The sequence below is a fragment of the Aulonocara stuartgranti genome (genome assembly GCF_965226115.1).
Source record: "Aulonocara stuartgranti genome assembly, chromosome: 14".
Taxonomy (NCBI): Eukaryota; Metazoa; Chordata; class Actinopteri; order Cichliformes; family Cichlidae; genus Aulonocara; species Aulonocara stuartgranti.
This window is the reverse complement of record NC_138950.1, coordinates 33,385,737-33,412,840: the sequence shown is the minus strand read 5'-3', so window position 1 is coordinate 33,412,840 and position 27,104 is coordinate 33,385,737. Positions and strand designations below refer to the sequence as shown.

At 42.3% G+C, this 27,104-nt stretch overlaps 1 protein-coding gene and 2 long non-coding RNA genes across 6 annotated transcripts in view; all 3 read left to right on the top strand.

Moving 5' to 3' along the window:
- The window catches only part of epha4l (eph receptor A4, like), a 57,814-nt gene extending 54,867 nt beyond the window's left edge, over positions 1 to 2,947 (top strand). For both annotated transcript variants that reach the window (XM_082502247.1, XM_082502246.1), the window contains exons 16-17: positions 1,054 to 1,212; positions 2,710 to 2,947. In XM_082502247.1, the coding sequence (XP_082358373.1) occupies positions 1,054 to 1,212; positions 2,710 to 2,824 (274 nt within the window). In that variant the 3' untranslated portion in view covers positions 2,825 to 2,947. The remainder of the gene's footprint in view (positions 1 to 1,053; positions 1,213 to 2,709) is intronic.
- Positions 2,948 to 3,461: 514 nt separating this feature from the next.
- On the top strand, positions 3,462 to 7,725 carry LOC309687366. Its single transcript, XR_014270722.1, has 2 exons — positions 3,462 to 3,986; positions 5,986 to 7,725. It is a non-coding gene; the product is annotated as an uncharacterized lncRNA (long non-coding RNA).
- A 13,269-nt stretch (positions 7,726 to 20,994) lies between these two features.
- LOC309687367 overlaps positions 20,995 to 27,104 on the top strand; it is an 85,838-nt gene continuing 79,728 nt past the window's right edge. For all 3 annotated transcript variants that reach the window (XR_014270723.1, XR_014270724.1, XR_014270725.1), the window contains exon 1: positions 20,995 to 21,338. This is a non-coding gene — a long non-coding RNA (uncharacterized lncRNA). The remainder of the gene's footprint in view (positions 21,339 to 27,104) is intronic.

Sequence of the window (27,104 nt, the reverse complement as noted above, 5' to 3'; positions counted from 1 at the left end):
TCTCCAACACCATTACTCTTGAGCAGCCAAACGTGTTAAGGATGACCTTTGTGTGTTTACAGACTCGACGCAGGCCGACGGGAGTCTGTTTGAGTTTAACGAGTGTGCGAGCGCACACGAGCGGGTTGCGCGATCGCACACAGATGCGCACTCCTAATAGGATACAGCGAGAGCAAGCGTGGAGTCTGTGTAGAGTAATTAGCAGAGCTGAATCCTATAACTGCAGCTCTACGGTTACAAAAAGGAAAGAAGAGTATGTGTGCGTGTGGGAAGGTATCCCTGCGCATAATCTTTTCCACCTACTTAGAAGTGACGACTTAATAAAGAGCCTGACATCCAGTTCTCACAGCTCTACTCGACATCCTTTTTAAAAAGGAGAGAACGATAAAGAGGCCGAGAGCGCAAGACTTACCCAAGCGGGACAAGTGTGACTCAGACTCACCGGCCTCGTGTAAATGTTTCACAGCTGCTGCCACAGAAAGGGAGAAAGGCAGGGAAAAAAGAGGGAGGACAAATATGCTGATGAATATCTGAATGTGAAGAGGGACTCCAAGCACACTGTAAAATTCACCGAAGTGTGCCCAGGTTGTGTGTTTTCCGTGAAATAAGGATTAACTAACTGTATCGGTGACACCAGAGGAGGAGCTGTGTTTGACTTGGCTCAGTTTTTGGGTGCAGCCTGCAAAATACAGACACAAAAAAAATACAAAATTGCTAAGCTGACACATTTGGTGTTTCAATCAGGGAGGACAAGCTAGGGAGAAGTGTAGCTCGGTGCTTTTTACAGCTTGTAATTGTCACACATTTTTGACACTACAGCACAGAAGCATAGTTAAGAATTATGGAATAATTCCCGCAATGTGGCCGTTGCTGCAGTTGAGGTGAATCGGAGGTAATCAAAGATGGAGATGATTATGCTTCAAGTAAAAAGCACTTGAACAACTGGCTTTCATCATCTACATGCAAACAGCTGCATACAGTGCAGTAGCTTTAAACACAACGAGGAGTTTGATTTCGTGAAATAACCTCGTCACTTTTCTCCACCTATTACAGGCCCACTACCACCCTGCTTGAGCCAGGGAGTCCCGAGGTGTCCGCGGCTGTGGGCACAGTGGAGGACTGGCTGCAGGCCATCGGCATGGAGAGATACTGCGATAACTTCACGGCCGCCGGCTACACAACTCCAGAGGCCGTGGTCCACATGACGCAAGAGTAAGCACTTTGCCCACAATCATACTTTTACCATGCTGCAAGTGATTTTGAAGGATGAGGAGAATGAAACAGAAAACTAAAGGAAATGCCAAGCATCACAGTGAAATAGGAAAGTTTTTGTAAAAGTAGGCAATTTTATGATTTTTCTTTAACTTGTTACGCTATTATTGAGTTTGTAATAGCTCACACAAACCATTACAAACAGTTTACAAAGAGGGTGCTGCACCACCTCCTTGTGATTGTTTTGGTTACTAGTGGGTCGACAGGTCGCTCTTAGTTTCCATGGCAGACGGTGACTTGTTTGCAAACACCCACTTATCTACCACAGAGCAGAAGAAAAACCTGCAAAAGTGTGGCACAAACCGGAAACAGAGTAAGTGAAAGTTGTTTCAAAAGATGAAACATCTACTTTTAAGATGAATGGTCTCCCCTTTCAGTTTGCCATCCAGTTTGCAAGTAGTTGGTGAGAGTTTGCAGGCAAGTCAGTGATTTCCACGCAAACTACCCGTGCCTGCAGGAATATCCTCACAACCAAAACAACTGTGAAGAGGTTTTAGGGCAGCATTACAAAGCTGTTTGGGAACACAGTTGCCAACTGGCTGGGGCAAGTGGTGTCACTGGGATCCTATTTAGACATTACTAGAGATCTTAGGAGACATGATTAGCAACAACTGTGTTTATCTATTATTTTATGACAAAACGGTGAAATCACATTTTCTCATTAAACCTTTTCAAAGAGAGACAGATTAAAACACCTTCATAAATATAAAGCTAAGCTGAGCATAAGACATGAAAACAGCCAACCTGCTGTTTCCAAATGTAACAGCTTAGAAACATGTTGTGTTCATACGCAAACACTCGGTTTTACGTCAGGCAAAAATAAGCTAATTTCCTGAAATAATCCTGGCAAACTGTGCTTTTAGAATTTACACTAAAATAAGCTAAGCTAGTTTTCAAAAATAATTCAAGGAATTAAGCTACTATGTTACCTCTGCTTCAGTTATATATGAACTAAAATAAACTAAATGAATCTAATCCAGTCACCTCAAATAATTTGAGCACACTGCTAGCGACTTAACTTTGCTTCAGATGTTAAGGATAAGCTAAGCTATGCTAGTTAGCTCAAGTAATTGGAGCATGTTTTTGGCTGTTTCCCTCTGCTTAAGTTTTTAGTCAAGTTAAGCGGTTCCCCCGGTGTCTCTGCTTCATTTTTAGCACACAGTTTCTGTTATCCCCTTATTAAGGTATTCTGTGACACATTTAGAAAGGAAAACATGAGTTAAATTTGTCACTTCTTTATTATATCCACATTTTTCTTCTGCTAAGATTACACGATTAGAGTTGCCGTGTTGGCAAGTGAAATTCCTTATACAGCAGTTAAACTGTCAGACCAGTTTCCACTGGTAGGCTGTAAAATTCATCATGTGGATCAGGCCTCCGTGTGCATGTTATTGTTGTCCTCGGTCCTAAAAGGCCTCTTCTCCCAATCCTTTTCAGGGACATGGCACGCATAGGCATCTCCTCCGCAGCGCACCAGAACAAGATCCTGACCAGTGTCCAGGGAATGCTATCCCAAATGCAACAGATGCAAGGCAGAATGGTTCCCGTCTGAGAAGATTAAAACAAAGAAAAAAGGAAGCAAAACGACTTTGTTTCTTATGAAAAAAAAACAAATAACAAAAAAAGATTAAATATTAAAAAAAGAGACAAATCAACTATGAAGAAATAGTTTACCTCATCCATGCACTTTAAATTGGATCTAAAAGAAAAGAAGACATTGATGAAGAAGGGAAAAAGTGTTGCAAATGGCACCTTTCTTTCAAAAATCATACCTTTACCTTGCCCTTTTAGTTGTTTTTGGAGAATGGGACACTTCTATCTGCAGCATTTATGGATAGATGGAGGGGACGGCTGGAAAAGTGCTTCCGAGAGGCCAATCTGGAGTGCCTTTAATGGTCTGGAATGAAAAGCGGGGGAGGGGGATCGTACCTTTTCTTCCTCCTTTTGCAGAGAGTGTTATTTCTGGAACTTTCTCTCTGGAATAATCCACAGAGCATTTTTTTTTTTTGATTTTCTGTGTTTATTGTACATGAATTGTTTCTGTGGGACTCAGAGGCTGCCCCGGCCACCATTGTTCTCTCTCTCAGCTGGAACTGTTTGATATCTTCCAGAAAAAATGGACAATCCTAGCCGTCAGATATAAACAGTGAATCTCTGACAGGCTGGGGGTTGGATTCTTCGGGGGGAGGGGGGGGGTCAAGATGGCTGTGCAGGGAGGGCTTATTTTAAGGAGCTATTTGTGTTGCGTTTTTTTGTTTTTTGCTCTGTTCTGGCCTGTTTTTTTTCTCCCAGATCGCTGTATTATGTTGCCCTCAGGACATTTCTGAGAATGTCTTTGATCTTCCAGAGGAGCCTTTCCACTCCCCTGTCTTCCCAAAAAAACAAAAACAAAAACAAAAAAAACACAGTCAAAAAAAAAAAAATAAAATCCCACCCTGCTACACCTTCGATAAACACGCAGTTCGGATTCTCCCATCCATCTCCCCACGTGGATCGAAGTCCCATCCCCATCACTACTGCAGGACCAACCAACTCTTCCACACCACTTTTGACGGACGCCCGTTTGGACCACATGAGTTGGTTTTATAAGCGGAATGTGAGATGAAGAAATTTGCCAAGACGTTATCGGACACGGGGGGCAACAGGGATGCAGAAAGAGTCATCAGCGTCAGGAAATATTCAAAGAAAGAAAAAGAAAACGATGGAGGATCAAGGTGAGAGTTGACAGTCTTTTGTTTTCATTTTGTTACCAAAACTTAGCAAAGAAACAACTCTATTAAAGAAAAGAAAATACAGACATTGGATTAAAGCTCCCTTTATTATCGAAGTGTGCTTCTAATATAACCACAGAGTGCCTGTGAGAGTCATTAGATCCCCCTATCACTGGCCCCTCAGCTCTAGAAGCCGTGTTAATTAACAAGCAGGTTGCTCCACCTCAGGCAGCAAGAGCGGATCAATAGCCACTGGTCTGTGATCAGTCTGCGGGCCTGATGCCTCTGGCATATTAATGAGAAAAATTTATCAGCGGCTGACTCCCATTGAGCCTGACAGAGCCCAGCAGAGCTCCAAGGCACTTTCCAAGAACGAAGAGAGGCGCTCTGGGGTGTTAACTTTCTTCTGAGCCAACACACCAGCACGTTGTCACGGTACCAGAGGGTCCTAACGCAGGGTCTTAATTAATTTTGGCATTTCAGATGCTACGTACTGCTCTCTTGTTGGTTAACCCGTGGCCAGATTTATTTGACTTTTTTTTTTTTAAATAATTTGAGCATCATAATTTATGTGCATAAATTAGCACTTGCCCACAAGGTAATAAAGTGAAGGTTAAGCTTACACAGTTCAAGGCTTAGTTTCATTTATTCAACACTGATTTATTGGACACAGCTACCACTTTGATACTGGTAAAGCAGTATAGATGTGAAACAGCTGACTGTCCTCATTGACAAGAGAGAAACTAGATACCAAAAGTAATTGTTCATATTTTACGTGAGTACAGTGCCAGTTAAACCCCCAGATGCAAACCCCCGTCTGGTTCTGTGATGGAAGGTTGTTAACACAGTGGAAAGTAAGATGAACCACATCTAGAAAATGAATGTTTACATGTAGGCGAGTGGAGTAAAAAGTCCCTACTTTCTGAAAAAAGCCAAACTATCTAACACTGTGTGCAGTATTATGGAAATCCTAAACTTCTCAGTGGCATTTAAGTATACATTCAACTCAATTCAGTTCTATTTATGTATCACCTCAAGACACTTTGTATTGAGGCAAAGACCCTACAATAATTCCAATAAAGAGACATGTAATAAATATCTTTAAAGAGAATGTTTCAGTTGTCAGATTGGCTCAATTAGGAGTGTTTTCATACTTGAGGCAAATCGATCAGTTGTAACATGCGAAAGATCCTCGGTTTGAGATTGTGAGGAGACACGGATCCCTGGGAGGGTTGAGTCAGGAAGGGAATCTGGTGTAAACATTTGATTTATCTGCTGTGGTGACTCCTTGCAAACAAGTGAGCAGCAGAACCCTCACCAGCATTCTCTCAAAAACTCTGTTATTAAAAGTCGAGTGTTGGAACGTTTGGTTACTTCTCGCTGCGTTTTAATTAATTAATTTTTGTCTATGCAGGATTAGCCAAAGCTCAAGCCGGTGTAGTCGCATTGCTTGTTTTGTCTTAGCAACACACCAGAAGAGTGTTTCTGGTTTTGTTACTGTATATGTGTGACTATATACATGTTTTGTTACACAGGCAGTTGTTTCTAATTATTAGTGTTTCTTATTATATCAGTGTCTATCATTTATTAAAGATCTTCTTGAACGTGTGGTTAATTGTAAACGATCAATCACTGTGAAATGTTGACAACTTTACAAAGGAATTAAATCGTTGAGTTTTTGACGTGCGCCAATAAGTCGAGGGCATGTTTCATATATTGTGCGCACAGAGCAACATGTGGCACGCAGAAGTTAGTACACTTCTTGCCTGGAAATCCATATTTCGCCCCCTCAGGCCGGCAGTTCGCAGACTCTGGACGCTCTGGCTTTGGCGCTCGGTTTTTGTTTAGCAGATGAGTCGAATGTTCCATGGAGCTGGAGCCGGCGAGCAGGGTTGTTGGTCAGAACTGGATGCCAAGCAGAAATTGTTTATGTTCTAAACCACCGTGACTGATGCAGCCTCTCATTCCTCCTCCTCTTTTTTTTTTCCTCTTTTCTTCCCAGCTGCTGCCGTCCATCACAAACAGGATCCCATCCTCGCTCGCTCCCTCACCACAACTGGATTTCTTCCCCGCTATTCCTTCTTTGTCTTCCTCCTCCTGGCTACCCTTCCACTCCTCACCGACACAGAGATGACAAATGTATACCCCCTCGAGCGTCTGAGACGTCCGCTGTCCCTCAAAACACGTCAACTTGACAAACTCGTCGCCGTCCATCAATCCGGCCCCGCGCTGGAATTACTCTGAATGAATTTAACAGCATCAAAAAGAGAACAAAGGAAGAATGTAAAATAACGGAGGAGCCCCTCTCCAGCTGATGATGATGATGATGATTATTTTTTTCCTGAAAGTTTGGTTTTATTTTGTGTGTTGTTTTTTGCTTTTTTTAATTATTGTTTCATTCTGTTTGCATGTAAAGTAACAAGAGTTTTATTTGAGCGAATGCGATGACGAGTGTGCACGTGGGTGTGTGCGTCTCTGTGAGTGGCAACGTCTTTGAAGTACTATCAGTAAATGTGTCTGTTTTCATGCCACTGTGCAGGAGGAGGAGATAACAGAGTTGTATAGTTTTTGATATTAAAAAAAAACACAAAAAAGACTTTTTTCTTTCTTTTCTTTTTTTTTTTTGCTTTTTTGTGTCGTCTAAAAAGAAAAAAAAAGGAAAAACATTGTAAGGTGTGTCGGTCATGTTGTGCAAACTTTACTCAGCAACAGCATTTGTTAAAACAACTTTCATGGAATCCGACCCATTCCTGCTCCGGCAGCGACGACGGCTTGTGAATGGACACATGGAGACTACAGAGCTGCACGTGACTAACGGTCTCCCCGTGCGTACAATCGCATCAATCTGGACCTCAGACTACTGCGAGCCCGTGACAAGTCGAGGAGGAAACGTTGGCGCCGTCTTCTCCACGTGGATGTGGGGTGGGAGGGGAGAACAGATTCTAAATGACACACCTTTAAAGAAGCAAGTGGCGTGAGGAATATGGTGTCTAAGGAGGGAGAACTGTTTATGCTTTTTTTTGTTTTTTAATTTTGTTTTTTAATTTTGTTGTTGCTTTTTTTTTTTTAATATTCAGACCACAACATACAGTTACAGGTTTAACGATGGATATTTTGCTCATTTATCTCTTTAAACTATACTTATGTGAATGTTTTGAACTCGTAAGTGATGCTTCATGTAATATGAAAGAAACACCTCCATCCTTAATACAGCTCTACTGTTTCCTTTTTTTTTCTTTTTTTTTTTTTAGCAGTGTGTTTTCGGAGGTTGGGGTTATCTGTGGACAAAAGGACCTGTTTGGAAATATGCAAGACATGCTGGGAAAGAGAATGAAACTAGAATGTACTGTAAAATACTTTTTTCCTTTACTTAAATGTCAGATGATTTAAAAAGAAAAAAACCAACAAAAAAAATCAACAACAAAAAGCAAGAGTTAATGTTTGTCATTGTATGCCTTCCGATGCCATATGATCTAGCCATGTAGATCTAACATTCTCTCAATCTTTTTTTGTACTTGTTTTTTTTGGGCCGGGGGGGTGGGGGGGGGGGGGGGGCATGGTCATGATTTTTTCAGTTTTTTTTCTTTTGCTTTCTTTTTGTTTTGGTCAATGAACTCTAGGTACATGTAACTTATGTCATTTATTTATGTCCTTTTATATCTAGTTTGTAAAATAATAGCCTAAAGTGAAGAAAAATAATGGGGTGCCAAAGTGCATTCTTATTAAAGTAGAAAGTACATGATGATCGTTGTGCCTCTCATTTATGCGTGCACGTACGTGGCGTTCCCTTCATCTGTTGTTGGAGCTATTATGCCCGTAAAGGAGAGCTGATAACCTAGCTATCACACATGGAGCACCGTGTTACATGATTGGGTGTAATTGATGGCTTATGTAACTAAAGGAACAGGCCAAGGTAGCACATCAGGCAGATTCGTAGCTGTGGCCCGTCTGTTGGCAGTTTGTTCGCTCTTCAGCACACGCTCAGCAGATATCATGACTCTGGACAACTCCTCTCGGGCCAAGAGGCAGCAGCAGGGGCTGCTCACTTGGCATACGGTATGTCTATTAATGTGTGTGTGTATGTGTGTTTAATCAGAACAACATCTGCTTCCTGCACTCATTTCCAGCAGCGATAAACCACTGATTGTCCTCAGTCTTTGATAAGGGCCGAGGGGTTGAGAGTGGTGGTGGGTACAGTTTCAGAAACAGCTTGTGTGAACGTTGAGCCAAGTGGCATTTTACACGTTCCTTGAGCCATCACCAGCGCAAGGCAAGCGTACATTAAAGCCTGAAGTCTGCAGTGGGAGATGGTTATCGGCCTCAAAGGGGGAAAGTATGCCTCCTTTGGAGATTATTGGCAAGCTTAAAGGGGGAACACGAAAGACGATTAGTCAGAAGACTTGGGTTGATAAATTTTCCCTGAAGCTCAGAATTCTTTTTTTCCTTTTTGATTTTGCATGTGTAAAGCATGCATTTAAACACTGGGAATATTTTGTGCATGTCAAGAGAAAGTCAGGTTTATCTATGTCGTGGGAATTGACAGTAGATTCTTTTCTGGGAAACGGAGACCTGTACAAAATTCTAGGCCAGTGGATCCATGGAGATGTCAAACTATTTCACTGAAAGTCATTTTAAGATATCCACAAGGGAACCTGAATATCTGTAGCAAATTTCATGGCAAGTTGTAAAACAGTTGTCAGGCTTCTGTGCTTGAAGTCAGAAGTATATGCCTGAGATGACCATATTAGGATATTCCTTCATGTGACGTCAATGAGTAGAGAAGACAAAAACAAGCTTTCAGAGCAGTTAGAAACCTGAGATTTTACCCCAAAAAGATTCCTTTTATGTATCTTCCATTTTAACCGTATATGTCAGAAAACAAGGAAAGGCATAAAAGGTTTACTTTAAGATTCGCCATCAGGGGAGCGTGAATGTGTACTACATCTAACATTGTTGGCATATTTCAGTCAAAGTGGTAAATCAGCATAACTAAAATCAAGGTGTGAAGCTTAAAAAAAAAAAAAAAACCCAAAAGGCAGGAAATAAATCAAAGAAAAGTTCTTGATGCAGCCCTAATTGAAAGAAAAAAGGAGAACAGAGCAGAAGAAACCGAGACACTGGGAGTGCAGAAATACTTGGCCGACTGCTGGACTTGGCTAACCAAAGTCAGTTAAAAGTTCAGGTAATGGCCATTATTCAGCTGGACTGCTGCCTTCCTCTTAACAAAATCAGTGCAATCCAACACCTCTGTCAGTAAAGATTCTCTTTTAGGGCCAGTTTCTCAGGGAGATACTGAAAAAGAGGTCTCTCAGGTACTTCAGCATGTGGCCCTTTTTATGGGTAGAAATAAAACACAGATGTTGGGGGAAAGAGACAATCCGATATTTGGGTCACTGTTGTCTTTATCTACCAAATAATGAGAAGCTTTCCATCTCTAACAAATCTCTAAAGATTACTTGTAATGTGGGATACACAGGCCTAGTTGGTTGGAATTTTCATGTTTTACTCCCAGTGTCAGTGCTGAAAACAATGTTTCTTTTAGTGAATAAGAACATGAATTAACAATCTTTCACCAGGGACACCTATGCAACTATTATTCCCATGAAACATTGTTTCAGGGGTAACATCCAGGGGCGTGGCATCAGAAGGCTCCCTGGTTAACAGACTTGGTACGGTGGTGCAGTGGTGGTGTAAGGTTCTGTATGGATTGCAACCTTTCTGTGACTGTTACCGTGGGTTTCCTCTGGGTAGTCCAGTTTCCTCCCACAGTTCAAAACAAGCATGCAAGTGGTGATTCTAAGTTGGCCGTGGGTAGTTGAAGTGTGCAAAGCACTGGGTATGGCTTGCAGTCTAAATCTCTTCGTGCGGTAAGACTAAAAAAGCCAATTCATTTCCATTGCAATATGTAAACTGTTATATCCAGACCTTCCAATTCCACCTGTTGCTGGGTGCGTTGGTATAATATTTAATAATATATAATTGGGATGGCTGTGGATCATGTGGTAAAGCTGGTCATCTGCCAATAGATCAATCCCTGACTCCTCCAGCCTGCACACTCAAGTATCCTTGGAGCAAGTTGCCCCTGAGGCTTGCATCAGATGCTTTATGATCGTGTGTGTGACTGAGTAAATGAGAATTGACGTACAAAGCAAGAATTACAGTACAAAGTGCCTTGAGTGCTCAGTTGAACAGAGTAGTACCAATCCATTTACCATTTAATAAAATTAATTTATCGCTATTGTGCTAATTATAAATACAGAACATAAACTTCTAATTCACATGCCTACTATTCTCTAACCTACAGACAAATTACCAAGTATTAACCTCCTTAGCTGAAATATAAGGCCAGTGCCGAGGTGCCTATGACAGCAGTTCCTCTAATGACCACTTGAGGCTGGCTTCAAAAACAAATCCCTATAAGGCTCCCATGTTGGGCGATCGTGGCTCAAGAGTTGGGCGTTCGTCTTGTAATCGGAAGGTTGCCGGTTCGAGCCCCGGCTCCGACAGTCTCGGCTGTTGTGTCCTTGGGCAAGACACTTCACCCGTTGCCTACTGGTGGTGGTCAGAGGGCCCGGTGGCGCCAGTGTCCGGCAGCCTCGCCTCTGTCAGTGCGCCCCAGGGCGGCTGTGGCTACAATGTAGCTTGCCATTACCAGTGCGTGAATGTGTGTGTGAATGGGTGGATGATTGTGTATAGTGTAAAGCGCTTTGGGGTCCTTAGGACCAAGTAAAGCGCTATACAAATACAGACCATTTACCATTTACCATGTTAAAATTGCCAAACAGACAGCATTAGAAAGCATGTTAACAGGCTGCTGCATAAAATGGTTTTGGTTTTTGTGGATAGATTCTTCCTCATAATAACACAGAGGAGGGTGATTTAAAAATACTGGTGTCTGCGTTTATTGACAGGCAGCTATAAGGTCTCTCCTCCATTATTTTGATTCACAAAACTAGATCTTTTCACTTTGCACTATTGGTGCCTTGAACATTTCTAATAGATTATCTAGTACAGCTTGATGTTTGGTGCAGACCATGGTGAAATTCTTCTATTTGATTTGCCCATTAGCGCTAATTATTTAATATATGAGTTGAATGAATGCTGCTTACTAACTAAGATACTTTGTGTTAGCTGATAACTTAGCATAAGGTAACTTCTAGCTCTAACTAACATGGCAAGACCTAAAACTTTAAGTCTAATAATGTGACTTTCAAGGTTAGGGTAGGCCCTAGTCAGCCTGTGCAAGCAGGTTACCCTGGTCTCCAGTAATTTGCACAGAAGACGTAGACTTGCGTGGAAACATTTGCCAACACTTTGCCAAAGGGGTATGAAACTGTGAAAAAAAAGTAACACAAACCAGAACACGGGATGAATTGCCTTTAAATTTGAAGTTATCCCTTTCCAAATGTGTTGGTTGCAGCGGTAATGCAACCAGCTCTTAGTATGAAGACAAACAGTCTCTGTTTCCAGTTTGCACTGTGAGTAAATGGTGAGTGTTTATAGAGAAGTTGACTTTTTCATGCTAACTACAGGCAACCACAGTAATCTGTTAACACCCAAAACAAGCACAAAGAGGTTTCTGATGCAACAAGATAGTATGTCACGCTGGAAACAAATGTTGCCTATCCCTGCTGTAACCCCTTTATTTTATTTATCCCGAACACGACAGGAAGGTTAAGGTGAACCTAAATTAAAGTTTATGGGAGATATTGTTTTTTTTTTTAATCTCTTCCTTCTTTCAACCTCTAGCTGAATCTGGTGCCTGAGATGAGAAGTTGTCATTACATCTCCTAATGTTTATGTAGCTACTGTGGCTCTCTAGAACTCGCTAAATTTGTAACCAATTTTTAGGTAAATGTTTTGGGTTTTTTTTTACCCAACCATGCCCATTCCTTCCCCGGCAAAGGGCCTCTGGCTACATCTCAATCAAGCCTCTCTTCAGTAACCCCTCTCACATGCAGACCTGACAAAGGAGTCTAAAATGATGACCAAGTCAAGACACAACAAGCCTACCACTTCAGCCCTTCTTCTAGATACACCCACACAATGCTACAAGCCTGAGTGCTTTTGTCATCCAATCTAATTAAGAAAGCCTTAGGTGAAGTGGCAGCCCTCAAACAGGCTTAACCCCCACTGTCACTGCAACCCCTTTTCATCGGTCACTTTGCTTCATAATTCAATTTTCTGATCTAAAAGATGAAACCCCTCCAGGCTCGTCCTCTAAGCCGCTCACAACGGGGCACAACACACTGACAATATTACTCTGTCTTTTGTGTTGTCATTCTAAAGTGCATCCTTAGGTCTGAACAATATTATAATCCTTAATCCAAACACTTCAGTGTTAATCCCCAGTTGCGTCTGACTCAAGAGTTTTCTTTTTCGTTTTCGATCGTTTTTGTTTTTGTGAAGGGCGAATGAAGAGGCAAACAGAGTGTTTTTTTTTTATGGAGAAAGAAAAAACCCCAAAACGAAACAGAAAAGCTGGGTGAAGAAAACAACAAGAACTGAAAGCTTCAGTTGGGAAAATAGCCAGGCAGAGCCCCTCAAACGTCTGAGCATATTGATTGAGAGGCTTCCGGCACAGAGTTGACCTTGTGTCTGGTCCGCGAGATATTACGTCTCCGGGCTTTCGATGGACAACACACATGTAGCATTAGATGTGAAGGGCCAAAAAATGTCTGTGCTGGAACAGAACATGAGAAAATTCTGGCAGCAGGACAGAGTGTGTCTTAATTTAGCTACATTTGAAATCACTCTGTTCACAGTCAAATGTTGTGTGTGTGTGTGTGTGTATCCATCAAGTGCGGCTTTGGTTCGGAGAGACAGAAACTATCGCAGACAAACACCCGAGAACATGAAAAAGCACTTACGGGAGAAGCACCGTCTTTTCGTTGCAACCGCGCCTAAAGGCAGCTTTTTTTCCTTTTCCTCCTGCAGAGCCTCCTGTGAGTAATGGAAATGAATGAGAGACGACTAAGAATCACAGAACAAAAACAAACACAAGAAAACAGAGCTTTGAGTTGGTATAACAAAAGAAACAGAGAGAAAAAGAAGATAAAGGGAAAAGTGAGCGAAGATTGATCGGTGACAACTTCGGCACAAAGCTAAGAAGACTGAGTCGAGAACTTTACAAGTAATTGGCAGCAGATCTCAGAACACTGATTCAAGGATGCTTGAAAACAATAAAAATAAATATCTAACAGATGTTAAATGTTCATTGAAGCTTTTTCAAGGCAAATACAAGAGAAACTTCTGGTTTCTGTTGTGAGAGCAACTTAAAGAAACAAAAGGGCGGAACAAAAATGCATCGCTGAACTTATATGTCCAGAATTTTACATATTTAGCTGTACTGATATCTATTTGGGTTCTTCTGGTGGCTTTGTCAGAGTGATGGATCGATGGTGGACCAGTCCTCCACTGCAGTTCAAAGTGAAATATCACACAGAGGTTCAACACTTACCTTTAGTGCCAACTGAAGACACACAATTGTACATCTACGAGATGTACTGTATCTATGAGATGTATTGGCGAAAAATGTGATGCCGGTGTTAACTGTTTCCATATGATGTCCAGTGACTTTAGTGATCCCCTGACAATTCCAGTGAAATCAAAAGCTTGAACTTTTGAGCTCAGAGTGAAATGTTTTCCCAATTATGGGAATGGATTTCCATGAACTGATCCACAGACTTTCCTTCTGGCATCAATAATCTTTGTCTTTTCTTTTCTTTAACTGAAATATTATCACGACTGTTGAATGGATTGCGGAAAATTGTAGCACAGAAATCAAAAATCCCTGGAAATGATTTTTTAAAATAAGCTTTGAAGACTTCCTGACCTTTCGTCTAGATCTAGTTCCAGCATCAAGTCTAAATTTACCTAGTATTTTGGTCTATGACCAAAAAGCTCAAAATAGAGCTGCGTTTGGGCACAGACACTCTAGAATTGAAATCTTTTACCTCCTAACATCCACCAGATTGCCTTTGGTGTTGGAGTGTAGCTGTTGGGGTAAGATTTATAAAGTTTTCTCCTATTTGGAACACACAAAGGGGAAAGCATTTAGTAGAGGAACTACACTGCCAAAATAAATGTATTTATGAGAAAAAGATGTACTCTAATAGTTTCTAAAAGTTTGGTTATTTAGTATGATGCTAAAACAAAACTGCTAATCACAGAATCACAGAGCAAGATGAACTTGTCTTGATCTTGGTACCGTCGCTCTTTGCACTGCCAGTGACTAAACTAGCAGTTTATCCCTGCAGGACACAGAGGGATGGAAAGGAGATTTTGGGAAAAGGTGAATGAAGACTTTCGGAGGCTTCCACAGTTTATGAACTCACTATTTATCACCTCATAAAGCATGGCTGTTTTCAGAAATGTCATGGCCATGAACATCTGTCTGAGAGTGAAGACGTCAACACTGGAAGACACATTTGTATCAAAGCCAAACTATTTGCAAGTTGAAAAGGTGACCAGTCAACGACTGCACCTTCTTTTCTGGGGAAAAAAAAGCTACAAGGCTACAGACGGTGAAGCAATAACATGAAGAGCCATTAAGTATGGAGTCTTTTCATCTCTCCCCACCTGCTTATTGTGGAACCCGTTTCTCTCCAGGAGCATAATCCTCACTGATTGTTGGTCCTCTGGGAGAACGAGAAGCTTTATCAGCCCCACCAGACTAATCTCACCTCCAGGCCAAAGGGTGCTGGAGGGTGGCTTGTTCCCAAATGAAGCCAAAGGGAGGTCACCTACTTGACCACTGAGTGGCTTCTTATCCATGGCTGCTGGCCACACGGATAGACTGACCCCACCTGATAGGCTAACCTTTGACCTCCCTGAACGCACACATGCACAACACAACCAAATATACAAACATGCTAATCTTAAAAGCAAAATACTTTCTCTTAGCACCAAGTCTCTTGTGTGAGGCCTTCTCAACATGCAAGCTGGATGACAGATAATCAAGTTAGCCCTTGCACTCTTCTTCATCCTCCCCCTCTGGGTCTGAATGGAAGCCTGATGAAGGTCCAGCAGGCTATCAGCTCAAGCAGAAACCTGATTATCACGGTGAAAGCAATGTTCAAAATCCCCTTGATAACTGTCTGATAGACTGAGATGGACAGACAGCTATGTATATACAGAAAGACAGAGGGGGAAAATTGGAAAGGAGGAGTGAAAAGAGAACTGTTGATGAAAGGAGAACTTGGGAGACAGCCGAGTGATTCAATTCAAACTCCCAACAATTGCCCCTCAAACTAGTTTTTTAACCTCATTTTATTTAAAAAGTTGGGGAGAAAAAAGGTAAGAAGAGCGAGAAAGCGATAGAGTGAAGGGGAAAAGGTAACATGTGACACAGCAGCCATCCATCATCTGCTGTTTTGATCCTCGTGCTGAGAAAAGGGAGTCTAGATTAAAAGAGACAGAGAGCTCAGTAATGCTGCTGAGAGTCGGGCTGTGGGATTTTCTCTGTTCAGCACAGCTTTGGCCTTTGGTCTGTTGACAGCAATAAGATTCCTATCACTGCTCACATGTGGGCTACAACACATGCAACCCAACACACACACACACACACACACACACACACACACACACACACACACACACACACACACACACACACACACACACACACACACAAACATATGGACACATGATCTGTACAATTTTAATCCTTAGTTTTCAGCAGGTTGGGGAATGGAATTAAAATAGCGCTCGTGCCAGGGAATAGTGATACAACATTCTATGATAAGATCATGAGAAATATAGTATGCAACAGCTTAGCTCATTTGTGTGTAAGTATTTCTTTCATGTCTGGCTGCTTTTTGTTAAATTGGGATATGCACGGTTGTGATATAAAAGATAAAGTGGTTTAATATTTCACATTAAAAATGTACTACAACTTCTACAGCCATGCTAAATACAAACATGGGAATGGTTTGGCTTATAATATACACAACGTTCCTGCTGAAGCATTTTCAAAACAAAGAAAAAATACTTATGGGACATGGAAAAATATACAAAAGAGCATTGCCCAGTAATGTCATGTACATTGGTAGTCTCTATCAGTAGATAGCATTGATAGCTAAAATATAATCAATAAAATCTCACTCTCAGCATCACCTTTGGGTAGTATGTGTGTCATCTATCTATCCTCAGTATTATGAAAGCAGTGTTGGATCACATTAATAGAGAACAAAACAAAAGGCAGCCAACATCCAAAAAAGAGGTTTTAATGTCCTTGAAGAAACCTGGAGAACTATCTCTCCAGGTTTATTGGAGACTTTATTAAGGACTATGGTCACGAGCTGTGGGTAGTGACCAAAAGAACAAGATTGTGGATACAAGCGGGCTTCTTCTGAAGGGTGGCTGGCCTCTCCCTTAGAGATAGGGTGAGAAGTTCGGTCATCCAGGAGGGGCTCAGAGTAGAACAACTGCTCCTCCACTTCAAAAGGAGGCAGTTGAGGTGATTCGGGCATCTGACGAAGATGCCTCCTGGGCGAGGTTTTCCGGGCATGTCCTACCGGGAGGAGGCCCCGGGGCAGACCCAGGACATGCTGGAGAGAGATTATATCTCTTGGCTGGCCAGGGAACGCCTTGGTGTTCCCCCGGATAAGCTGGAGGAGGTGGCTGGGGAGAGGGAGGTCTGGGCTTCTCAACTTAGGCTGCTGCCCCTGCGACCCAGCCCTGGATAAGCAGAAGAAGATGGATGGATGGCTGGATGGATGGATGGATGGATAATGGAAGACAACAATGGTACTTAGCAATGGGCTGTTTGTCGTATCTCTCCTATGACAACCTGAATCCTCACAACAAAAAAGCACTGCCTGTCCACACACTGAACAAACGTGCTACAAACTGTGAAAAAATGCACAGCTAAAATGAAAATGCGGCGGTGTAACTAACAATTTTCTCACTGATGATTAGGAGCAACAGTTCATTACGGATTCTCCTTCATTATATAACCCCCTTATCCTCTGCAGCCTGCTAACAGCCCACTTGGGGAGTTCTAATAACAGATGCGATGTTTGATCCTTAGCAGGGAGCACAACTCAGGCTTTCACTCTGCCTCTCTAAGCACCTCTTTGAATTGCCTTTGTGTACAAACTGCTATATCCAAAGAAAAGCTTACCTTTCTACATTAGGTTAAGCCTTCCCACATATTAATTAGGGGCAATGACAAATCAATTAAATTGATGTTTTTTGGCTCCCTGTTTGAAATAAGACTTAGGTGCAGCTATTGTGCCTCAAGCAAAAAGTTTTACCTGAGGGATTGCGATGTCTTGATTGAATCATTACCAACAAATCTCTTAATAGAACACTCACAGTGTGGGTACTTATGTTTCTGCTGTTTGGATTCTTGATGGATTCCCCAATCACAGAACAAGAAGGTCAGCTCAACAACAGGCTCTCAGTAGGCTGTGGGTACAGTATGTTTTTGTATGAAAAATATCCTGATGCATGCTGGAATGGGCTCCAGTCCCTCTGTGATCCCGAATGAGAAATTATTGAAAACTAATGACTCACAGAAGTTTTTTTCCTTAAGATCAGGCATCACCAAAAGCAGCTGAGCTAAGCTCTGACAGAGTGATATAATCTGATTTGAGGCAGGAGGAGTGTGCTCAGCTGGGCAGTGAAAATGGAGTGCTTAATAAAGTCGTATAATAAGCATCGCCGGTAGTGTGCCGACATATTTATTTACAATTCTTTCACCCACCCTCACTCAGCTTGTGTCCTTACATCCCGTTGAAGACATCATTCAATCTGTGATCTCCAACCCCTGCTGTCCTGGCTCCTGCACCCCCCTCAGAGTGAGGGATTCTGGGACCGGTCTGGGTTCTTCACCCATGCGCGACCCCATCGACTGAGCTGCTCTACACCGCCTAAATGATTGATTCTAGGCTTTGCTAACTAGACTCCTGAGTCCAAAAACAACTAAGGCTGACTGGCCAGTCGGTTGCAGCATGTGTGTGCATGTATAATAAGCCCAGGAGACCCAGTAAAAATAAATGTGCAGCAATGAGCCAGAGTGTGTTTCTATATGTTTGTGAGAAAATGTGCTTATGGGGATAAAAGTTTAAGATAGCAACCCTTGTTAGGTAATTACGGTGTGTACATTGGAGGAGTGTGTGTTTGTATAATTTTTAGTGAGCGTGCGCTTGTATAAAATGTATCAAAACAGCTATATTTCACAAAAGTATCTGCAGATTTCTTTATTATTTGTCTCTTTGTTGTGGGAGCTTTTTTTTTGCCTGTAAATCTGATGAGTTGACTTTAGTTCAGGGGGACCACACAGCATGTACTGATGGAGACAGGGCTGTGTCATAATAAGATTACAGCCAGGCTAATTAAATGAAGTGGCTCGTGCTTTGGTTCACCGGTTAGCCTGCTAGCGCTTTTTGAACCCATGACACTGATCGTACAGTCCATTAAGTACTAATAAAAGGCCAACAGTAAATGTGCCCAAAGAAGAGGGGCTTTGCATGGAAGTTTAAGGGCAGAAATCATTACAAGTGACAGCAATATGAAGCACAAAGCCACTGCTCCATGAAAGGTTCAGTTTTGGTTATCAGGATGTAACCTTTATTTTCAGCTCAGCTCTGTTACTGTATCTATTAATAACTATAATTGCTGTATCTATACCATCATTACTGCAGGTCAGCGGAGCTATCAAGGGAACTTGTGGCTAGACTATTACCATGGAAACCAAACCCTTATTAATTGGCAATTAAACTAGGTCAAGAAACTTGTCTTAACAAATCACAGAGGTTCACTTTAAATGTCCTCCTCGTCCACGAGCATGTGTGATATTACTAAAAGAACAGTGAACAGCTAACCAGTGAAGCATGAAGGCGAGGTTTGCATATTAGCGGGTACACGGGCAAGAGCAGGAAGTAGATACATGATTAATGTGGACTTGTTAATCTTTTCTTACTTGTGTCATATTAAACGTGGCCAAAGATTCAAATAATGAGGTCAGCATATGTGGACCGCTAATCCCTGTGAGACAAAACCTCAGGCAGCAGGCTTTAAACACTTACATATTTTTCTACTCGTGGATTTACAGTGATGTCAGTGAGAGGGGACATCCCTTATAGTATAGCTGTCTCAGGCACACAGCTCTGACTGTGAGCAAAGAAACCCCCACCTACTATTCAAATATTTTCCCTGACAGGGGCAGAGTCCGGAGAAAGCTGGCTTAAAGGGAGAAGTGAGCAGAAACGGCTTGTTTCAGCTCGAGGATTAACTGGGGAGCATGCACTAAAGCTCAGAGAAAAACAAATAAGGACTGCTTTGATTTGTGAATCATGCTAAGCAACTCTAGTGGAGCCCAGCACTAAATATATAGAGCATGAAATGAACATAATAGAACCTCTTTTACGTTTTTCAGGAGTTTTCTTTTCTCCAGTCAGAATTCATAGTTAATTATAAGTGTAGAGTGGATTTCATTTTTCTTCTTTGAGATGTTTTTAAAACTTAAATACTGGGAACTTAATAGGATGAAACTTAAAAATAGTCAAGATTAGAGGAACTGTTGTCTCTCACATAAACATCACACACACTGCAGTGTTGAGGTCATTACTCAGAAAACAGCGTCACACATTACTTAGTAGTGCAGTATGTTACTTAATTATGCACCAGAGTAAGTAATTTGTTACTCTACTCCATAAAATCCATCTATTCTCTTGTGCTTATAGAATGAGAGGTGGGGTACAACCTGGACATGTCAGCAGACAGAGAACATGCAAACTCCACACAGAAAGGCCCCAGCCAAACGGTGGATTTGAACTCAGGAGCATCTTGCTGTGAGGGAACAGTGCTGACCACCATGTTGCCCTGGCCTGAAACCCACTGTCACAAAATTATAGGTTAGCAATATAAATCTGAGTCTACTTGATGTAATGTAACAGAAAACCAACAACACAAGCTGAAACCAGCCCAAAGACGCTTCAAAGCAAAGTGATTCTCTACCAGAAATATGAACAGGTAAAAAGTGACGCTGCAACCTGATGATTGTTCAGGCTCTGGCTGCTGGCCTAGGGTCTGCATGCACTCTGCTTTAACATCACTCTGGGTTCTTAGTGTTATCATGCTGTCTGTGCACATGTTTGCTAACACAAGTTGTGTTAGCAGCATAAAGTAATTGTAATTTTTATGTCATGGGTCACCCTCCCCTGACCCTCATTCTGACCGTGACATTTTAGGGTGAAGATCCACAAGGGAGCAATCATAAGGAGGTTTTCGGTACAGCACTCACTTTGTGACCAATTTCATTTAGCAACAGCTGGCAACCTCCAGCAACTACTTGCTGACTGTAACAGGTGCTGCTAATTTTCAGGTTCTTAGGTGTTTCTGCTGCAGGCCACAAAGAGTCCTGAATATTTTCATAATTTATGCTGGCTACATGATTGTGAGATTGTTAATTCTATCAACAGACTCCTATAATCATCACCCCTCAACTTTCTCTCTCTTTCTCATCTAAATGAAGTTTCTGCTGGACTAATTCAAGCCTTGAAACAGAGGAGATTAAATATCCATTGCAGACAATTGTGAACAGTGCAGGTAAAAGAAGCAGAAAGTGTGATCACTGTGTGAATTCAGTTTGCTTAAAAACAGATTTATGTTTTTTTCTTGATGCAGTTTATGTTTGAGGGGTACAAAAGATGCACTTCTGCATCGTAACCACAGACTGTATGTAAAAGATCAATGCAGCCACCCTGACATCACCCATAGGTTTGTGGATTACAGCATTGGAACCTTAGGTTTAGCACCCACAATTACATGTGATATTAAATGGAATTATCATGTTTGACTAGTAAAAAGCCAGGTTTTAAGACATTGCTGAAAAATCTGAAGGGTTTCTTTTGAGTTTTGAGTCAGTGCTGCAACATAACTGAGCACGGCACATTAAAAATGCATACTTTATACATATATTTATGTATACGTATATATATATATATATATATATATATATATATATATATATATATATATATACACATATATATTAGGGGTGCAACGATATTCGTATCGATATTGAACCGTTCGATACAGTGCTTTCGGTTCGGTACGCATATGTATCAAACAATACAACATTTGTAATTTATTTTATCAATTTTCCTTCTGACGATGCTGTCTGTGTTGAGCGCTCAGTGAATCTGCGTTCGACTGCTCCGCCTAGGCTGCACTGTCGAGCGCAGATCCACTGAGCGCTCGACACAGACAGCATAGTCAGAAGGAAGAGCGCAGGGCAAGCTAGCGAGACAGAAGTTAAGCTCTCCTTGCAACAGGCAAATTGAACCTCATTCAGATCTGGCGTTTGGAATTATTTTGGTTTTCATGTGACGTATGACCCTGAAGGTAAGCGTGTCATGTACTAAAGTAAAACAGTATGTTGGATGTGCCATGCAATGCTCAATTACATTGGTGTGAACTAGTGTGTTAGCGCAGTTAGCTCGTTAACGTGTTGGCCGTCTAGCCCCATGCACGGAGCGATCGGCGGTAGCTCGTTAACGGAGATTTGCCGTGTTGTGGGGTTGAGGTCATTTCAACGAGATTAGCCTGAAAGCACTAGTGGGAACACAACGAATATGACTGCACATTTACGCCGACATCATCCTAGTGCAAAGACAAGTGGAAGCAGACAAAAAAAGCAAGCATGCTACTAACTTTAGCCGAGTCATTTAGACAGCTGTTAGCACATGATTCTCCTTATGCTGCTGAGAATATAGCCCAGAAGAAGCGGATAGTATAGCTTTTATTTTGGAAAGAGACATTTCTCTGTAATAAACTCTCTTTTCCAAAGATGAGTGATTCCTCAATCAGATACAGGGCTCGCAATATCGCTAGCCCGACGTCCCGGAGCTAGCGATTTTTTCGGGCTACCAAAATCTATCTCTTCCCTGCCCGTCGGGCTATTGTAGGAAAAATATATGTCAATGCTTTTGGATTCTTTCAGAAATGTAGCTGGGTAATTATGTCATTGGCATCGGTGAGCCACTGTCAATATGTGACATATTGAAATCGCGTTTGAATTTGCGCTTGTTTTTTTGCTTTCACTTTGCAATCGAGCGAACTGTGTATAGAGAGCGACAGCACTGATCTGTGAGTGATGATAATTTGTGCACCAATTCCTCTGACATCGTCTTATCAATCGTTAGCTTACTATGCAAACATGACAAGTGAAATCTCCCGCAGCAAGCTTAAACATGTGAGAGGTTGATCGCGCAGAGAATCGCTGAGCTTATGTGAGTGCGTGTGTAAAAGCATTTCAGTTCTGCTGAGCCAAATAAGACAGGTCAGGGTGAAGAAGTGACAGCCAAAGAAAAGCTTACCACAAAACGGAGAAGTTATGACAAATCAGACTATAAGGCAAAAAGAAAGTGCAGCTTTATGGTTTCATGGACAAAAGAATTTCTGTGGCTGCAATATGATGAGCTAAATAACCAGGGCTGCACATAAGTGGTCCGCAGGTGCGCATTCGCTGTCAAAATAAAAAACACGCACAAGGGTTAGGGTTAAATTTAAAAACTGTACTTTTGAGTTAAAATATATATTTATAATTTTAATAAATGACAAATTAAAAATGCATGAACATTTTTTTGTATCGAAAAAATATCGAACCGTGACACCAAAGTATCGAACCGAACCGAACCGTGAATTTTGTGTATCGTTGCACCCCTAATATATATATATATATATATATATATATATATATTTCAGGCTAATCTCTCACTCACATAAGCTCAGCGATTCTCTGCGCGATCAACCTCTCACATGTTTAAGCTTGCTGCGGGAGATTTCACTTGTCATGTTTGCATAGTAAGCTAACGATTAATAAGACGATGTCAGAGGAATTGGTGCGCAAATTATCATCACTCACCAATCAGTGCTGTCACTCTCTATACACAGTTCGCACGATTGCAAAGTGAAAGCAAAAAAACAAGCGCAAATTCAAACGCGATTTCAATATGTCACATATTGACAGTGGCTCACCGATGCCAATGACATAATTACCCAGCTACATTTCTGAAAGAATGCAAAAGCATTGACATATATTTTTCCTTCCTACAATAGCCCGACGGGCAGGGCAGAGATAGATTTTGGTAGCCCGACTGAAAAAATCGCTAGCCCCAGGACGTCAGGCTAGCGATATTGCAAGCCCTGTATCTGATTGAGGAATCACTCATCTTTGGAAAAGAGAGTTTATTACAGAGAAATGTCTCTTTCCAAAATAAAAGCTATACTATCCGCTTCTTCTGGGCTATATTCTCAGCAGCATAAGGAGAATCATGTGCTAACAGCTGTCTAAATGACTCGGCTAAAGTTAGTAGCATGCTTGTTGTTTTTGTCTTTGCACTAGGATGATGTCGGCGTAAATGTGCAGTCATATTCGTTGTGTTCCCACTAGTGCTTTCAGGTTAATCTCGTTGAAATGACCTTAACACCACAACACGGCAAATCTCCGTTAACGAGCTACCGCCGATCGCCCCTTGCATGGGGCTAGACGGCCAACACGTTAACGAGCTAACTGCGCTAACACACTAGTTCCCACCCATGTAATTGAGCATTGCATGGCACATCCAACATACTGTTTTACTTTAGTCCATGACTCGCTTACCTTCAGGGTCATACGTCACATGAAAACCAAAATAATTCCAAACGCCAGATCTGAATGAGGGTGGGGGAGGTCCATGTTGCAAGGAGAGCTTAACTTCTGTCTCGCTAGCTTGCCCTGCGCTCTTCCTTCTGACTATGCTGTCTGTGTGGAGCGCTCAGTGGATCTGCGCTCGACAGTGCAGCCTAGGCGGAGTAGTCGAACGCAGATTCACTGAGCGCTCCACACAGACAGCATCGTCAGAAGGAAAGTTGATAAAATAAATTACAAATGTTGTATTGTTCGATACATATGCGTACCGAACCGAAAGCACTGTATCGAACGGTTCAATATCGATACGAATATCGTTGCACCCCTAATATATATATATATTTATTTATTTATTTATCTGTACAGTGAACTTGAGATGACCACCAACACTGACATACACATTCACAGTGTGTATCAGTGTCAATATTTACCAATAAACTTAAACAATGAGTTTTAATCAAAGAATCATGTTGTCATAAAACCTTGAGGCAGAGATATTTGTAAGGAGAAAGGATTTCTGCATGTTTTGAGGAAGTGCTGAAGACTGAAGTGACACAACTTCAACTTTATGAATGACACTGATTGATTTTATTATTTTGATATGATGTTGCATTTATTAATGATGGCTGCTGCTCCTGTCTCTTCCATCAGGTGAAGAATGCTACTCATGCTCGTCCGGCAGGTCCTGCTACTCCTGTTGCATCTCCAGCCGATCCTGCTCCTCCTTCAGTTCCTGTTGCTCCTGCAGGGACAGGAAAAACGCGTGGGAGCAGCGCCCTTTCGCACATTAGCGAGAGGGCGCTGCTCCCACATAAAATCTGGGCGCACAAGATTACCTACTCTGAGCCCTTCCTGCACGCGCGCAAGAGTGCGCAACGCCCACGCCACCACGCAATCCAGTCCACTTCTCAAACACGCACCAGATTACACCACTCGGAGCTCGTCCTGCAAGATGGCGTCACAACCAGCCACCACTCAATCTGGGCCACCTCTCACAAACCCACTGAGGAACGATCCATAACCTGGTCCGGAAGTGGGGGGGAGGAGGTTCAACGTTCCAGCGTTGAACCTCACACTCCTGCACGTGCACAAGAGAGTGTCACACTGGACAACCTCTTGCACTCGCAACAAGATTACACCCCTCCAAGCCCCTCCTACACGCGCACGAGAGAGGGCCACACCCAGCCCACCACTCAATCCGGGCCACCTCTCGCACGCGCACCAGATTATGTCACTCCGAGCTGCTCCTGCATGCGCACAGGATCACACCACACCCACGCCACAAAAACACTCTGGTCCCCTCCACACTGAGTTTAGAAAAGTTTAACATTAAAAACGCGTGGGAGCAGCGCCCTCTCGCTAATGTGCGAAAGGGCGCTGCTCCCACATAAAATCTGGGCGCACAAGATTACCCACTCTGAGCCCTTCCTGCACGCGCACAAGAGTGCGCAACGCCCACGCCACCACGCAATCCAGTCCACCTCTCAAACACGCACCAGATTACACCACTCCGAGCTCCTCCTGCACGTGCGCGAGAGAGGGCCACACCCAGCCACCACTCAATCCGGGCCACCTCTCACACGTGCACTTAGGAAAGGTCCATAACCTGGTCCGGGAGGAGGGATTCAGGAGGTTCAACATTCTACAGATGAACCTCACACTCTGAGCTACTCCTGCACACCTCTTGCACATGCACAAGATTACGCCACTCGGAGCTCGTCCTGCAAGATGGCACCACAACCAGCCACCACTCAATCTGGGCCACCTCTCACAAACCCACTGAGGAACGATCCATAACCTGGAAGTGGGGGGGAGGAGGTTCAACGTTCCAGCGTTGAACCTCACACTCCTGCACGTGCACAAGAGAGTGTCACACTGGACAACCTCTTGCACTCGCAACAAGATTACACCCCAACCAAGCCCCTCCTACACGCGCACGAGAGAGGGCCACACCCAGCCCACCACTCAATCCGGGCCACCTCTCGCACGCGCACCAGATTATGTCACTCCGAGCTGCTCCTGCACGCGCACAGGATCACACCACACCCATGCCACAAAAACACTCCTGTCCTCTCCACACTGAGTTTAGAAAAGTTTAACATAAACGTGGACACTGCATGTCCCCTTAATAATTCCACTTTAGCAAATGTCACTTGTCGAGCGGTCCTTACCTTAAAAAATAATCTTTTTTTCTTTCCTCTCCTCTCTTTTTCTCCTCTGTAATCCAAAGTGCATGTACCAGCTCTGCCAGCATTCTTCAAAATGTGTTTTTTCAATAAATGCAACGACAACATTCATTTGAACAAAACGCATTCTAAATGCATCTGACGCATTTGCTAAGCTCCACCCTCGGCTACTGTTGAGCAGCAATAATTACCTGGTATATTTCTCGATGTAGCACAGTGTCTTGTTAATTTATTAGGTTGAGTCGTTTAAAAGAACATGTCACAAACTTGTATTGATTCACAAATACACTACCTAATCATATGTGATAAGTTGGGACTAAATTTAAGTTGTGTAATTGACTGTGTGCACGTTAGCATATGCTACTTCCGGTGCGGAAACTCCTGTGGGGAGCTTTGTTTCCGGTGTCCTATTCGCGCCTGGTTTAAGGTCCAAAACAAGTTAAGCAAATGAATGAATCAAGCGGCGATTTACATTTCTATAGATGTCTTGGGTATTTACCCAATATATCTGTAAATGATGTTCATCGACTTGTTGATATTTTTTCCCCGCACCTCAGGGCAAAAGAGAAAAGGGATTCAAATGTTATATTTCTCAGCTGTCCCTCGTTTATTGTGGGTGTTATGTTCTAAAAATAACCAGCGATAGGTGAAATCAAGTTGCCAATTTTATTTTTTGACGGTGCAAAACGTTTCGTGGACATCGTGGACATACAGTACTGCACTTCAGAGTCACACTGCTAGCGATCGATGCAGCGATTCTGTACTGTACAGGAGAGACGTCACGGAGGAGATCGTCTGCAGCGATCAGGACGCAGGACACAATGTGATGTAAAAAAAAATAAGCATGCAAACTTGCACTAAAAATCTGCGAAACAGCAGGTGAAAGGTGAACCGCGTTATTAGCGAGGGACCGCTGTAATTTTTAAGGTAAGTCACAACATACTCTTCGTAAATACTAATGTATAGAAACCTTTACCAGCAATTAAATTTTTTGAGTCATTTCACCCTTGGATGCACAACCTACCAGTACCTACTCTCTTCCACGAATGGGGTCAAAAATGACCCCAAATAGAAACAATGCATTTTGCTATAAACTCGGTTGTTATTCTTCAAAATCTTTAAAACAAAGAGTTGTAATATTTTCATATTTGAGGTATTCCTCATAAAACATGATTGTGACATGAGGCCCTTTGCATTTTTATTTATTTTTTTCATTAATTTTAAGAAATTGCAGTTTTTGTATCACTTGTATCACTTTTGTATGCTTGCTCTGCATATACTGCAGAAGCTGGG